This window comes from Canis lupus, chromosome 3, assembly GCF_003254725.2.
Source record: "Canis lupus dingo isolate Sandy chromosome 3, ASM325472v2, whole genome shotgun sequence".
Taxonomy (NCBI): domain Eukaryota; kingdom Metazoa; phylum Chordata; class Mammalia; order Carnivora; family Canidae; genus Canis; species Canis lupus.
In genome coordinates, this window is record NC_064245.1 from 15,171,192 (window position 1) to 15,187,716 (window position 16,525).

A 16,525-nucleotide genomic window follows, 5' to 3' on the forward strand; every position below is an offset into this window, starting at 1 on the left:
TTCCCCCCTGAGGCTGAATGGACTGTGTAAAGCTGAATAAAACACGAGTGGAGTGGATCCCTGGGTGGCTCAGCGGTTCAGCGCCTGCCTTTGACCCAGGGCGTGACCCTGGAGACTGGGGGTCGAGTCCCGCGTCGGGCTCCCTGCATGGAGCCTGCTTCTCCCTCTGCCTGTGTCTCCGCCTCTCTCTCTCTCTGTGTCTCTCGTGAATAAATAAATAAAATCTTTAAAATATATGTATTAAAAAAAAAAAAAACACGAGTGGAAAAGTGAGCAACTGGCTGCACGGCCGGTCCCGCAACTGCTTTGTAATTTTCTCGTGGGAGAATGACAATTCACGGTGGTCCGGTCCTCTAAGGCTACTCAGGAAACGGGCTCGCTCGTTTTAGGGAGGAAATAAAAAAAGGGGGTGCGGGAAAGGCGAGCAGGGCCCGCGGGGACAGCACAGGACGACTCTTACCTCCCACAGGCCTGGCTCTCCCAGCCCACCTAGCTCCGCAGGAACCACCCCAGCGAGCACGCTCCGCCCACTTCCGGGTGGTCGCCGCCGCCGTCGCATGCGCAATGACGTTTCAGTCGCCCGCGGACCCCGGAAGTGCGGCTGGAACTTGGTCGGGGCGCGGATCCCGAGAGGGAAAGTCATAACAACCGCACGAGGGAGTTCGTCTGGCGAGCTGGAAGGCCACGCCTCCTCCCGCCTCCCCCCGCAGCCCTGTAGCTGGGGGCAGAGCTCAGGTAGGACGTGCGTTTGCGGGGATGTGAGCTCCCGGGCCAGGCCCGGGCGGAAGTCCGAGGAGCCGACCGGCCTGGCGGGTGTCGGGCGGGGGCCGTGGGCCCCGGCGCCGCGGGCCGCCCGCCGCTCGCCGCTCGCGCTGCGTGCCCTGCGCGCAGGTGTCCCCACTCCTGGGACCCCGCCCAAGGCCGGGTTCCACCTGCCACCTCCACTGAGGAGGCGCGGCGGGGCACGCGTGTGCCCTGGGTGACTGTCCGTAACGAGCGAACCTGTGGGGTTCGGTGAGCCCTGGAGACCGTGCAGTAACGGGCCCTGGTATGCTCTCTCAGGAGGGACGGTGTTGATTGTCTGATTAAACTTTTTTTTTTTTTTTTTCCCCCTGCAAAACTTATGATCAGCCGCTCAAGCTTTACCAGATGTCATTCACTACGGACGGGAAATTAAAGTGCTGTTACAAAATTCTCTCAAAACTTGTTACATGTATGTATGGGCGCTGATGGGACATTTGACTGGGACGGATTTTTAAACTTTTGACTTTGAACTTAGGGTCTATGGAAAGCGCTCTTCTCTTTCCCTCAGCCAGAGATCTAACGTGTTCTCTAATGCTCCACAGTGTGGAACCTGTTGGGCCACGGGATTGGTTACTTAATTTTTTGTCTAGATTTATCAGCAGCTAGTGTTCCTGCGTTTGTGTATTTCCCCCAAATCCTCGGAGAGGTTGTAGAGGGGAAAATCCTGTGGACTTTCGGACTAGCAGCTGCCTTGTCATGTTTATTAAAATAGATGCAATGTGGTGTTTGTTAAGCAATGCATGGTACCTTTTGGTCTTAAAGCAGTGTTAGAGGTAGCTTCGTTATCCTTTTTTTTTTTTTTTTTTTAAGATTATTTATTTACTTATTCATGAAAGACACAGAGAGAGGCAGAGACGCAGGCAGAGGGAGAAGCAGGCTCCATGCAGGGAGCCCGACGTGGGACTTGATCCTGGGTCTCCAGGGTCACGCCCTGAGCCACCCAGGGATCCCTAAATTCTTTATCCTTACTCTTTATTCCATATTGTGAGAGACGAATACACTGTATTTATTTAGAGTATTTAGAAACTGAGAGAGCAAGCACTGTTTCAAGTGCCTAATTAAGGTATTACTGTCAGTGCTGGTTCCAGGCTTCCACCTGACTATTATTTTTTTGAGTAATGTAATGTGTTTTGTTTTACAATGAAGATTTCAAAAACAAAACAAAACACCAGAAGCAAAGTTACAAGAGAAACTGGGAAAAATATTCACATTTCATATTATGAACAAAGAAGTAATTGTCCCCAAACATAAAAATTATCTCCTACAAACTGCTAAAAATACCAACAACCCAGTAAGAAAATGAAGACACGGTTCCCATCACAGGAAATACATCTAGCCCTTCAAAACTTAAAAGCAGTTTGGTCTTGCTCCTATAAAGATAATGGAAGAGTACTTCTAGTTCCCTTGAAAATCTAAGATCTTTTTCGCTTTCTGGCCTGAAACCTGTCCAGGACTGCCTTATCTACTCAGGTGTTCATGCTTTTTGTTGACGTGGAATCATACTGTCTTGATTTATTAGCCATATTTTTTCCTACATCAAAATCAGTTTTGAGAATCTAGTGAAACTGAAGCACCTATTTCTTGTCCTTCCCTACCGCAAACTATGCAGTATTTCATCCTGTAAAGAAACCACAGCTGATACGTCCTTGAGGCTGTTCTGGTTGTTTATGAACTAACCTAACAGCTTTGCCCCTGCCCCACATGAATGTGTCCTAGGAGAATACAAAGTTAGAAGTGGTTTCACAGTAGTGACTTTCAAGATTATTTAGTTGGCCTCTTCAAAGTTTCATACCTAACAAAGCTAGAAACATGCAAACTGGATTTTAGGGAGTAGGGATTTGTAAACATGTAAACCAAATTTTAAGGAGTAAGAATTTGTTGAGGTGGGAATAGGAGCAGAGGCAATCTGTTAAATTAGATGTTCCTTCCACTTAAATCATTCCCGTTCTGGATGGCTTTGAGGCCGTGGTTGGTGGCTGTTGCAAGGCCAGTAGAATGGTGGATAGTAGAATAGCAGAATAGTACCAAGACCAAGAAGGAAATACGATGTTACGCGGTGAGCCTCCATCTATTCATTCATTTAACAAATATTTATTGGCCACCTTCAGTGTGCCAGGTGGTGTTCTAAGTGATGGGGGTACAGTAGGGAACAAAATAGACAAAGTCCTTGTGCTCCTGGAATTTTACACTGTAGAGGGTGGAGAAAAAAATGAGCAAGTAAACCTGTACATTGGGTAGTGATAAAAGCTGTGAAAAAAAATAAATAAAGCTCTTTGGGGGTGGGGGCGGTGTGGGAGAATTACAGAGGATACTGTCTTACACAGGATTGTTAAGCTTAGCTGCTCTGATAAGGGAGCATATGCATAGACATCTGAATGAAATGAGAGAGAGAACTCTGCAGATGTGTGGGGATGAATGTTTTAGGATAGCATAAGGTGGTGAGGCAAGAGAATGTTTGGTGTATCTGAGAATAGCGGTGATATAGGCATAGAGGCATTAGGGTTTAAAAATCTTGAAAGTGAGTATTCAGTGGTTTGTTGTGTGCATGAGAGATCTTATTTATTGAAGACTATTTATTTTTATTTTTATTTATTTATTTGAGGTGGGGGGCAGAGGGAGAGGGAGAAGCAGACTCCCCACTGAGCAGGGAGCTCAATGTGGGGCTCGATCCCAGGGCCCTGGGATCATGACCTGAGATGATGGCAGACACTTAACTGAGCCACCCAGGTGCCCAAGACTATCTTTTTCAACGTAGGGATGTTTCTATGCGCTTCATTGGCACTAATAAAGTTAAGCACCGTTTACTTAGTTGATACATTACTTGTACTGTTTTAGTCAGATAAGGTTTCCACAGTAACCATGGATAACTAAGTAGCAAGTACTTCTCTGCCCTGTTGTAAACTTTACTTTTCATTCATCTTTTATATTGTGGTAAAATATACATAACATAAAATTTACCATTATAACCATCTTAAAAATATTATATCAGTGGTACTAAGTATATACACACTGTTCTGCATTCATCACTGTCATCCATCTCTAGAACTCTTCAGCCAACTCCACTGAAAACCCATATCCTTTAAACATTAACTCTGATCCCCCCTCCCCTCAGCCCCTCACAACCACTGCTTTACTTTTTGTCTCTGAATTTTCTTTCTCTACTCAAGGTAACTCATATGAATGAAATCATACGATACTCATCCTTTTGTGACTGGCTTATTTCACTCAGCACTGTATTTACAGGTTTGACCCATGTTGTGTCCTGTTTCCTTTTTAACGTTGACTAATAATATTCCATTGTATGTGTATACTACATTTTTAAAAGTTATTTTGATTATGGGTGCTTGTTTTGCTTTCACCTTTTGCTTATTGTGAACAAGGTTGCTCTGAACCGGAGTGTGCAAATATCTGTTTGAGTTTCTGCTTTCATGTCTTTTGGCTATATACTCCAAACTGAATCAAATGTCAATTCTGTGTTTAATTTTTTAGGAATACCTTACTCTTATTGACAGTGTTTGTACTAATTTACATTCCTACCAGCAATGAACAGAGGTTGCAGTTTCTCTACATCTTCAGTACTTTTTCATGTCTTTGCCAAATTCCTTTTCTCTTTTTTCTTTCTTTTTGTAGATAATGGTCATCCAAATGGGTGTGAAGTAGTATCTCCTGTGATTTTGATTTGCATTTTCCTAATGATTAGAGGTGTTAAACATCTTTTCATATTCTTTGGGGCCGTATGTATATCTTCTTTGGAGTACTGTTCATTTACTTTTTGGACTATTTGTTTAAGATCTGCTTTTAACAGAAATTTTTGGATTTTGTGTGTGTGTGTGAATCTTTTAAGGGTTAAGAAGGAAGCCATCATGTCTTCCGTTGATTTTTTTTTTTTAAACCCTAAAATACTAGAGTTGTAAGAACTTAAGTTACATATAGACTAAGTATCTCAAGTAACTCTAAAGGTAGAAATAAAAGAGACCATAAAGCATCTTTTGTAACAATAAATGAACTTTTAAGTATCAGATTGTGATAAAAATAGTTCAGAAAAGCCAGGGATCTTTCTAACTTGCTTTGACTCCCCCCCCCCCCCGCCCCCCGCCCTTTTTAATTAGAAGGAAAGGAGTGTATTGATTGGTTGACTGTGCCTGTGAAGTCAATCTCTTTTTTCTGGGAGCTGGAGGCTGAAAACAAATAGAAGAGACAAAAATGGTGGAACAGGGGCACCTGGTTGGCTCAGTCGGTTAAGTGTCTGACTCAGGTCATGATCTCAAGGGTTGTGAAATAGAGCCCCGCATTGGGATCTGTGGGCTCCTGCTTAAGATTCTTTCTCTTCCTCTGTTCTCTCCCCGCACCTTCCACCTAGTGGATAGCAGTATAGCAATGGGATGTGAGTAGGTGGGAAGTGGCAAAGGACTCAGTAACAGTAATGGACAATAAGCAGCAAAACTGCAGTAGAGGAGGTAAGATTCAGCAACAAGGTGACAGAAAGTCATAGAGCTTTTCAGATGGGAATGGGATGGGGGATAGAGAGAGCAAATCACCAGCTGCATCTCAGCATATAGTTCTGGAGTCAGCCTTTTGGCCTTGAGTATAGTTCAGTAAGACTACTGTGTATCAGTACAATGTGTCAGTTCGGCTGGCTCAGTAGTCAATGTTTGGAAGGTGTGCAGTGTATACAGTCCTATAGGAATAAACTAAGTTTTGCAGACAATATATCACATTACTTCCATACATAGAATAATGAGGTTTCATTGAGTAATTTAGGGGCGACTAGGTGGCTTAGTCGCTGAACATCTGCCTTCAGTTTAGGGCGTGGTCCTGGGGTCCTGAGATCGAGTCCTGCATCAGGCTCCCCACAGGGAACCTATTTCTCCCTCTGCTTATGTCTCTGCTCCTCTCTGTGTCTCTCATGAATGAATAAATAAAATCTTAAAAAAAGTAATTGAGTAATGAGTAAGTGTGTAATTTAAAAATGTTCAGTATTGTTTAAAAAGTTTTTTTTTTTTTTTTGGATTATTTGTATGAGAAGGAAAGGAATTTTTTGTCCAGAATAGCTAATGGCTTAGTAGTTCAAGGTAACACTTTTTTTTTTCAATATTAAATGGTTTTGTACACTATCATTGTCTAGAAAATATTCTTGGCATAGTACATTTAGCTAATTCAGTTATAAAGCTCATTTAAGCCAATTATATTAAGGTAATGAATGTAAAATTGTACCGCAATTTTGCCTATCACTCTTTGGCAAATTAAAATTGATTAATTTGGTACAGATAAGATGGCAGATGACTGACTCAAGTTTTCACAGCTAAGTTAAAGACAAGGCAGAGACAACAGTACTGTGCTGCTTTCTCTGATAACTGTATTGTCTTCTTTTGGGGAGGAATAGTTCTTTTTTGCAATACAGATAATGTAGATAATTTTTGTTATAGAGAAAGGTATCACTGTGAAGACACATCATTAAAGCAAAGCATTTACAGTATGTTTCCATTTTTATATAGCAGATAGGATATTTATTTTAAGCATACTCTAGATTGATAACATACAGAGTGTTGATTTAGAGAGACGCTAATAAGACTAGGATTTTGGATTTGAGCCCTTGTAAGGCCCTTTTTGAGCTCAGTACAGAAATGATCACAACTAATACCCAATAGTATAACTATTAACTGTTGTAGGATGTGACTAATATTTTTATCCCCTGCGATTAGCATTGCCCTCATATGTGTTTTGGCATCAGAAAGCAGCGAGAGTGATACTCTATGTGGCTAAACACACTACTCTTATTTAAAAAACAATTGAGAGTTCGTATCTGAGGTAATGAGGGAGTGTTAAGTGATGCTCTTTTCAGGCATAAAGCGTAGCTTGGTTTTGTGTGCCTCATTTAGAGTACTGACGGGCAAGATTACAACTCAAGATAAGGCATTTTTAAGAAGTTATAAAGTTTGATTAATTGAGATAGTGACATACTCTCTTGATTTGAGTTACCCATTCTTCATGGTATCATCATTTTTGTGTATATTATGGAAATGATTATAGTCCTAGCTCAAGTAGTTTGGAAGTTAATCTTTTTGATCCATTTGGTTCATACCAATACCCTCTCATGTAGTTGGAGTATTTATCTTAGGCTTTGGTTTTGGAATATATATATATATGAAAATACTTTTGACCTGATTCCACTTTCTGGGAAATTATTATTCTGTGGGATCACTGGAGTCTTATTTTTATTACTGATATATCTGTTTTTGCCCTGGATGTTATTGAGCTATATGGGAGAATAGTAGGTAGTTATACCCTCTATAATACTGCATCGAGCAGAATTTACAAATTGGAGATCTCCAGGCTAACTGGACCTGCACAATCTTTAATGTTATAGAATGAGTTTTCAGCTAATTTAAGTAAAAATCCAAGTTTTTTATTTCTTCTGAGAAATAGTAACTTCTTGTCACACTGGGTCTTCATTTTGTATAGCAACAGTGAGGCAAATAGCAACTCCCTTGAAATGAGCTGTGCGTTTTCCACTTTGTTGCAGGCTTTACATTCATACAGTGTAAGCTTATGACTTTTAGGCCTCACTGCCTATATTGACTAATTGTTAACTTTCTGATGCCTTTAGACATTTGAATTTTTGATTCCTGCATTATACAGACTTTAAATGGTTAATTGTTTGTCTTAGCTTTTCTATGGCTATATTGCGCCCTTTCCTTTTTTTTTCTTGATACCTGCAGTGATTGAGGTGTGGCATACAATGTAGACCCCCTCTCAGAGCGGCAGCTTATGCCTTAAAAATAGATTTTTAAAAATTCCAGTGTGCCAAAGTAACCTCCCTTAAGCTGCTGTCAAGGCAGTAGTATAGTCCTTCCTGTAGGTTGGATTATGGCCTGAATTTTAAACTAGATGACTCTAGGTTCGGATCCAACAAAAATTGGATTTACAGGAGACCATTTTGCACTTTTTTGTGCCAGCATGAAAGCATTTTTTATTCGTACACTGTTCTTTTAGAATTTTTCCTACTTTTTTCTAGGTCACTAATATGATAAATCAGTTTGTGCTAATGTATTTGACAGGTAATTGTGATTAGAGTATAATTGTTTATAGTAGTATTTTGTTATTTTGGAACAGTGTAAGTGATTATAATCGTGGAAATTTTATCTGCATTAAGAATAATACAAGTACATTTAAAAAATTAGACATTTCAGCTTTATCATTGAAAACAAACTATTGAAAACAAGCTTATTTATTCTGAATATTTTCTTCAGTAAGAAACATGCATAATTAGTTTTATCCAAACAAGCATATGTGTTTGTGTTTTTAACTGTTCTAATTAAAAATGTAAGGTTTCTTTCTCTCAATGAAGAAAGACTTTCAGCCAGACCAACCGTTAATTCTGAAAATCTTGAGCTTTGTAAGCTAATTTCCTACTTTTTTTTTTTTTTTTTTTTTAAATCCAAAGACAGTAAAAGAAAGTATTCTTGTTTTGGGAAATCTAAAGAATGCTCCTTCCTTAAATAAGAAATATATTATTGCTGAATTGGAAAGTCAATAGGTAATCAAGTGATGATGAGAACGAATGAATCTGGGAGCTTTAGCGGTGTTCAGTAATTCACTTGGGATTTAACTACGTGTTGTCTATTGTGATGTAACAAATCCTAAAATTTAGCTACTTAAAATGAAAAAAAAATTATTCTCTCACATAGTCTCTTAGAGTCAGAAATTTAAGGTCAGTTTAGGGGTGATTCTAGCTTAGGATCTCTTGTGAAGTTGTTACAGTGTCACCGAGGGTTGTAGTCATCTCTACTTGGACTAGGTCTTGTAAGATCCACTCCAAGCTCACTTATGTGGCTGTTGGCAGGCAGCTTCACTTACGTACCACTTGGGGCTCTCCATAGGGCTGCTCACAACTTGGCTTCCCAAGAACGAGTGATCTGATGAGTGAGAAAGCACTGAAAATGGAAGCCACAGTGTTAAAATTTCTGAGGTGTGATATTATCTATCACATTTCTTGTTTAGCATTGGTCATACAGGTCTGACCTCGAGCCCCCAGGGGTTCATGTCCTTCCCACATGCAGATTACACTCACTGCTTCCCAAGGCCTCAAATGTCTCATTCTGATACGACATGATTTCAAAGCACAGAATGTCTTTATCTAAATCAGATCCAGGCGTAGATTGGTTCCTTGGGTGTTTTTTCTCAAGCACAGCTCTTTGAGTATCATTCTGCTCCATCTGCCTCTCCTCATCTGCAGTACTGAACATACAATGAGGGACAGGCATAGGATAACTGCTATAGATAGTCTCATTCTAAAAGGGGAAAAAATGGAAGATGCAAAGGTGTCACTGATTCATAGCAATTCTGAGGTCCAGATGGGCAAATAATGGAAGTTTTTTGGTTAGATATCAAACCTGAGAATAATTCTTCAAGATTCTTAGCCTTGCCTTCTGTACTTTTCCTTGTACCTCTGTCTTTTTTCATGAAAGATTACAGATGTTTCCCAGGTGAGTAGTTTTCTTTGCCTGCTTTCTGTCACTAGATTTTGGGGTCCAAAAGTCTTTCTTCATTTAAGATATATTAAATCTTTTATATATTAAATTAAAAGATATATTAATCTTATATGAATCTTATGGATGTTATGTGAATTCTATTGATACACATTCCTTTGAGCAAGTCACACTTAACACCTTTTTTTTTTTTTTTTTTTTTTTAGATAAATCTTTGTATACCTTGGGCTCTTTGTAACAAGGCTTACGGATAGTGCCCTTAATTTTGTAGAAGCTTTATTGTTTGAGAAGATCAATAAGGCACATTCTAAAGTCTTTAGAGAGCCTTTTGGCTGACTAATAGTCTGAGGCATTATCTTTAATATTTTTGAAGTTTTAATGAAAGATTTTTCAGTCATTCCCCTAGCCTCATCTCTGAACAATGTTTCTCTGGTAGTGCCCTGGATATTTTCTTTGCTTATAAAACATTTCTTAATTTTAGCATCATTTGCTTAGTTTTTTTTTAATAGATTTTATTTTTTTTAGAACAGTTCTAGGTTCACAGCAAAATTGAGTAGAAAGTTAAGAGATGTCCTGTATACCTCCTGCTCCTACACTTGCACAGCCTCTTCCATTGTCAATATTCCACATCAGAGTGGTGCATTTGTTACAACTGATTAACCTATGTTGACATATCATTATCATCTCAAATCCGTAGTTTACATTAGGGTTCAGTCATGGTGTTATACATTCTATGATTCAGGCAAATGTGTAATGATGTGTGTATCTACTGTCATAGTATTGTAGAGAGTAATTTTACTGTGCTTAAATAGTTTCATTGCCTTGTTTATCCCTCCTTCCCCCCAGCCCCTGCCAACCACTAAACTTTGGACTGTCTCTATAGTTTTGCCTTTTCCAAAATGTCTTATCGTTGTAATCATATAGCATGTAGCCTTTTGGATTGGCTTCTTTCACTTAGCAATAGGCATTTAAAGTTCCTTTTCTATTTTTTCATGTCTTGAGAGGGTTTGTTCATTTGTTTTTTTACTGCTTAATAACCCATTGTATGGATGTCCAACAGTTGATTTATTCATTTAGGTACCAAAGGACATTTTGGTTGTTTATAAATTTGGCAATAATGAATAAAGCTATTATAAACATCTGTGTGCAGATGTTTGTGTGGACAGAAGTTTTCAACTCATTTGGGTAAATACCAAGAAGCAGGATTCCTGGATTGTATGGTGAGAGTAGGTTTAATTTTGTAACAAACTGCTAAATTAGTTTCCAACATGGCTGTACCATTTGAATTCTTATCGACTATGAGTGAGAGTTTCTATTGCTCTATATCCTTGCCAGCATTTCCTATTGTTACCCTATAGGCATTTGTTCTTTTTAATTTTTTTTTTTTTCATTTGTTCTTTTTAATAGATACGTAGTAGTACCTCATTGTTGTTTTAATTTACAATTCGTAATGACATATGATGTTTAGGATCTTTTCATAAGCTTATTTGCCATCTGTATATTTTCAGTGAAGCATCTATTCAGGCCTTTGGCCCAGTTTTTTTTTTGTTGTTTTTAAGAGTTCTTTGTGTATTTTAGATAAGATACCTTTACTAGATACGTCTTTCGTAAATATTTTCTCTCAGTTTGTGGCTTGGCTTTTCACTTACTTGATAGTATCTTTTGTAGAGGAAATCTTGTCTCCTTTTTGTTTAACAGCCCTTTCATTATTTTCTTTCTCACTTATCAAGTTTTACTCTAAGCAGTAAAACGAACCAGGTGGCATATTCAACACTCTGGTTGGAAATTTCTTTAGCTAGATCAGCCACTTTGTTAGTCATATTTTCTGCTTTTTGTATGACTCCATGGGACAGTGTTGCTAAAGTTTCTGCCACTACTTAACAAGGATTCCCCCTTCCTCAGATTTCCAATAACATTTGCATTTTTGCAAGTCCTCACCCATAGACTTATCAGAGATCATGGGACATCTATAAACAGGTTCCTCAGGGTGCTTTGGGCTTTGTCTAACACTCTCAGAGCTCCCTGCCTGGTTCCAAAGCCCCTCTCACATCTTAAGTTTTCAATATGGCTGTGACTCCGCTTCCAGGTACCAAAATTTGTATCTGTTGCTGCCCTAAAAGAGACCCTTATGTTGTACAGTCTCATTTCTAAGGTTGCTTTAAAATAAATCATGTAGAGGATCGTATTACAGCACAATCTGAATTTGCAACCTTGAAGAAAGGGTTGGGTCCTTATATAGGTACCTTTGGGCAGATTGTGATGGAGCTAGGAACCTTGGATCTTTAAATTATGTTGAACTTCCTTTGCCAGTGGAAGCAGCCCTTCTACTCCTTCCTAGGAGGTCTGTCTCCCATGGCCTAAAGACCCTATGATGTCCCCTAAGGTTGTTGCCTGCAATGGACTGCTGATCTTCTTGTCATATTCTTGTCATCTTTCATTGCTTCTAGACCTATAATCAGCCTTGAGTCCACCCAGGCCCTGGAGGGTGAGGTATAAAATTTAAACCAGGAAGAAATGTGATACACACCAAAATAATTTGAAAGTTCTGTCATTTTGAGGAATATGTATGGAAATGGATTCTAAGAATGTGAAGTCGGGGATCCCTGGGTGACGCAGCGGTTTGGCACCTGCCTTTGGCCCAGGGCGCGATCCTGGAGACCCGGGATCGAATCCCACATCGGGCTCCCGGTGCATGGAGCCTGCTTCTCCTTCTGCCTCTCTCTCTCTCTCTCTCTCTCTCTCTCTCTCTCTCTCTGTGACTATCATAAATAAATAAAAATTTAAAAAATGTAGTCTATTAAGAATGTGAAGTCAAGTGAAAGGAATATTGGATCAGGCAATAGTGGTGTGCCTGTGTGTGGTGGGGCTGCTGCTGGCAGATAGGATGTCAGGAAATCCTGTAAGGATTATGCTATTAAGAGGATACTCCTAACAGTTCACTTAGGAAATGAGAAATGTTGGGTACCTAAATGAAGACAACAGAGTTGGGGATCAGAAAGAAGGAACTGATGCTCTCTGCTCTTCTCACATACTTTTTTAGCACTTGCTGATTAATTATTTAATGTCTTCTTTCACTAGACAAAGCTATTCAATTATTAGGACCACTTATTTTTGTAACAGCATGAGCAACAGCAAACATTATATGCTGGGCATTATTGTAAGCACCTAACATACTTTAATTACTTTGATCACCACACCTACTCTTTAAGTAAGAACTAATATTAAATACATTTTTTAGATGTGGAAACAATGTTACTCTGTTGAGGATCCTTAAGAACCCTCAGGTTTGATGATTTGCTGGAAGAACTCCCAGAACTCAGAAAAGCTGTTATATTCATGGTTTCAGTTTATTACAGTGAAAGGATACAGATTAAAATCAGCAAAGAGAAAAAGCATGTAGGGCAGGAGTCCAGGAAACACAAAGCACTAGCTTCCACTTGTCTTTCAATACAGTCATATGGAAAGTGCTCAATTTCCCAAACACTGTGTAACAAGTGCAAAGTCTTACTAGGAAGGCTCTCCTGAGCCATGGAGTCCAGGTTTTGTTGTTGTTGTTGTTGTTTTTCTTTTAGGGGTTGTCATGTTAGTCACCTAGGCATGGAGTGCCCCCATAATTGGCAATTACTCAGTTTCTAGCCCCCACAGAGATAAAACTAATACAGCTTGCTGCGGGACTCAGGTGGGTGAAAGCATGCACTCACCGTAAGTCACATGGTTAGAATAAACTATATGACATGGCCCATGGCTTCAGGTATACAAAGACACTCTTACTTTTATCAGGCATGATATTCCAAGGGCTTATTGGTTATTTCTTAGAAGCCAGTCAAGGGACAGCCCTCTTTAGAAGATACAGGGTTTGAACACCTTAAGCCTGTGCAGTTAACCTTTTACTGCACAGCTGAAGGATAAGTAACTTGCCTTCTGAAATACATAGAATAGATGACTGAGTTAAAATTTAAACAGAGGCATTCCGGCTCTACTATCAGTTGTTTTAACCATATACTCTATTGCCTTTTGGCATCTCTTCTGTCAAACATAAAATCTGGTATATTTGAAGCAGTTAATAAATTTTCATTAAGTGAATGAATGAAAAGATAGTAGGAAACTGTAGGCTGGTTCAGCTGATTTAATAAAGGTCATTGATGTTAGAGCTTTTTTTAATCTTTGTGAAATATCACATGTCTATGTCTACTCCCAAGCTCTCTAAGTCTATAACAGTTATTAGACGCTTGCTGAAGATCAGTGTAAGTTTCTTTTTGCCCTCTTCATGTGTGTAAATATTGCTCAATTGCCTGGAGAGTAAGATTGGAAATCTAATTATTTCCAATGTATTAATAAAGTATATGACTGCTTGAAATTTCTATATTTAGAGCTATTTTTTTGGTTTACGGTCTTATGAATTCCTTAATAGCAGTTATAATTGCACTCAGAGCTAAATACTTGTGATGATTAAGGTTTTTTTTTTTTTTTTTTTGTATTCATGTGTATTAGCTGATCGCTTGGAATAAATAATAAGGTTTGACTGTAATGTAAAGAAATAATTCCTTCTCTAGTAGTTTATATATTTCTCAAATTTTTCTACCCATGTGAAACATGGGTACTATTTCCATACTACTATATATAGTAGTATTTTCCATACTACTATAACATGTAAACATTTTAGAAAAAGAGAATAAATCATACCAGTTACAATTTTGGTTTTTTTTTTAGAGATTTTATTTATTCATGAGAGACACAGAGAGAGGCAGAGACATAGGCAAAGGGAGGAGAAGCAGGCTCCATGCAGGGAGCCCTATGCGGGACTGGATCCCAGAACATGATCTCAGGATCATGTCTTGAGCTGAGGGCAGATGCTCAACTGCTGAGCCACCCAGGCGTCCTCCAGTTACCATTTTTAACATTTAAAAGCTCCTTCCTTTTATCTGTTATAACCTTATTAACATATAATTGAAGTACAATAAACTTTACACATTTAAAATAATTTGGTCTGTTTTGGCACACATCCATGAAACTATCATCACAATCAAAATAATGAATGTGTCTATCACCTCCAAATGTTTTTTCATGTCATTTTTCAGTGGTCATTTGTATATTTCTTTTAAAATTTTTGCCTGCTTTTCTTTTGAAATCTATTAAATTTAATTTATTTTTAAATTTCAGTATAGTTAACATACAGTGCTATGTGGTTTGGTTTCAAGTGTACAGTGTGGTGATTCAACAATTCTATACATTACTCAGTGCTCCTTAAGATGGGTGAACTCTTAATCCCCTTCACTTATTTCATATAACCACCTCCCCCCCGCCTACCTCCCCTCTGGTAACCATCTGTTTGTTCTCTAGTTAAGAGTATGTTTTTTGGTCTGTCTCTATCTTTCCTTTGTTTGGTTTCCTAAATTCCATATATGAAATCATATGGTATTTTTCTTTCTCTGACTGGCTTATTTCACTTAGTGTTATGCTCTCTAGCTCCATCTACTTTGTTGCAAATTGCAAGATTTCATTTTTTTTTAAAGATTTTATTTATTTATTTGCGAGAGAGACAGAGATTGCAACAGAATAGCAAGAGAGAGCACAAGCAGGGAGGAGAGGGAGAAGCAGGCTCTCCACTGAGCAGGGAACCTGACCTGGGGCTGGATCCCAGGACCTTGGGACTACAGCCTGAGCTGAAGGCAGATGCTTAACGGACTGAACCATCCAGGTGCCCTGATTTCATTATTTTTTATGGCCAAATAATATTCTTTGTGTGTGTGTGCGTATGTGTGTATATACACACATACGCACACACACACATATATATATATACAAATTTTATATACATAACATATATATACAAATTTTATATATATACATATATATACAACTCTTCTTTATCCATTCATATATGCGTGGACAGTTGGGCTATTTGTCTCTTATAAATAATGCTGCCATAAACATGAAGGTGCATATATCCTTTTGAATTATTGTCTTTGTATTTTTTGGGTAAATACCCATTAGTGTGATTACTGGATCATAGGGTAGTTCTCGTTCGTGTTCCTTTTCTTTTTTTTAAGAGGAAGAGGCAGGGTAGGGGGAGAAGGAAAGGGAGAGAGAGAATGTAAAGGGGACTCCTTGCCCAGCCCAGAGCCAGATATGGGACTCAGTCTTATGACCCTGAGATCATGACCTGAGCCAAATCCAGGAGTCAAACGCTTAACTGACTGAGCCACCTAGGCACCCAGGTAGTTCTGTTTTTAATTTGTTGGGGAACCTCCATACCGTTTTCCACAGTTGCTGCGCCCGTTTGCATTCCCACCAGCAGTGAATAAAGGTTCCTACCTCTCCACATCTTTGACAACACTTGTTTCTTAGGTTTCTGATTTTAGCCATTCTGACAGGTGTGAGGTGATCTCATTATAGTTTTGTTTTTTTAAAAGATTTTATTTATTTATTCATGAGAGACACAGAGCGAGGCACAGAGAGAAGCAGGCTCCATGCAGGGAGCCCAGTGTAGAACTTGATCCCAGGACTGCATGATCATGCCCTGAGCCAAAGGCAGATGTTCAACTGCTGAGTCACCTGGATGTCCCAATCTCATTATAGTTTTGATCTGCATTTCCCTGATGATGAGTGATGTTGAGAATCTTTTCATGCATCTGTTGGCCATGTGGATGTCTTCTTGGAGAAATGTCTGTTCATGTCTTCTGTCCATTTTTTAATTGGATTATTTATTTTGGGGTATTGAATTGTATAAATTCTTTATATATTTTGGATACTAACCCTTTATAGGATATTTCATTTGCAATACCTTCTCCCATGCTGTAGGTTTTATTTTAATTTTGCTGATCGTTTCCCTTGCTGTGCAGAAGCTTTTTATTGAGATGTATTCCCAGTAGTTTGTTTTTGCTTTTGTTTCCCCTGCTTCAGGAGACATATCTAGAAAGATGTTGCTACATCCAGTGTCAGATATATTACTGCCTGTTCTCTCCTAGATTTTTATGGTTTCAGGTCTCAGATGGAGGTGCTTAATTCATTTTGAGTTTATGTTTGTGTATGGTGTAAGAAAATGGTCCAGTTTCATTCTTTTGCATGTAGATGTCCAGTTTTCCCAACACCCTTTGTTGAAGAGACTCTTTTTCCATCGCTTATTCTTGCCTTTGTTGTTGAAAATTAATTGACATATAGTTGTGGTTTTATTTCTAGATTTTCTATTCTATTCCATTGATCTATGTGTCTGTTTTTATGCCAGGACCATG

The 16,525-nt window shown here is 38.9% G+C and overlaps 1 protein-coding gene across 21 annotated transcripts in view; it reads left to right on the forward strand.

The window, feature by feature from the left end:
- The first annotated feature begins 593 nt into the window (after positions 1-593).
- Positions 594-16,525, forward strand: part of FAM172A (family with sequence similarity 172 member A) — a 425,882-nt gene continuing 409,950 nt past the window's right edge. For 16 of the 21 annotated variants that reach the window (XM_049108239.1, XM_049108250.1, XM_049108234.1 and 13 more), the window contains exon 1: positions 604-735. Coding sequence is in view for 1 of the 21 variants with exons in the window: in XM_049108251.1 (XP_048964208.1) it covers positions 1,150-1,213 (64 nt within the window). In the remaining 20 variants the exon portion in view is untranslated. Of the gene's footprint in view, positions 736-1,131; positions 1,214-16,525 lie in introns of those variants that run through there. The other 5 variants (XM_025437185.3, XM_049108241.1, XM_049108251.1 and 2 more) reach the window with 4 other exon arrangements.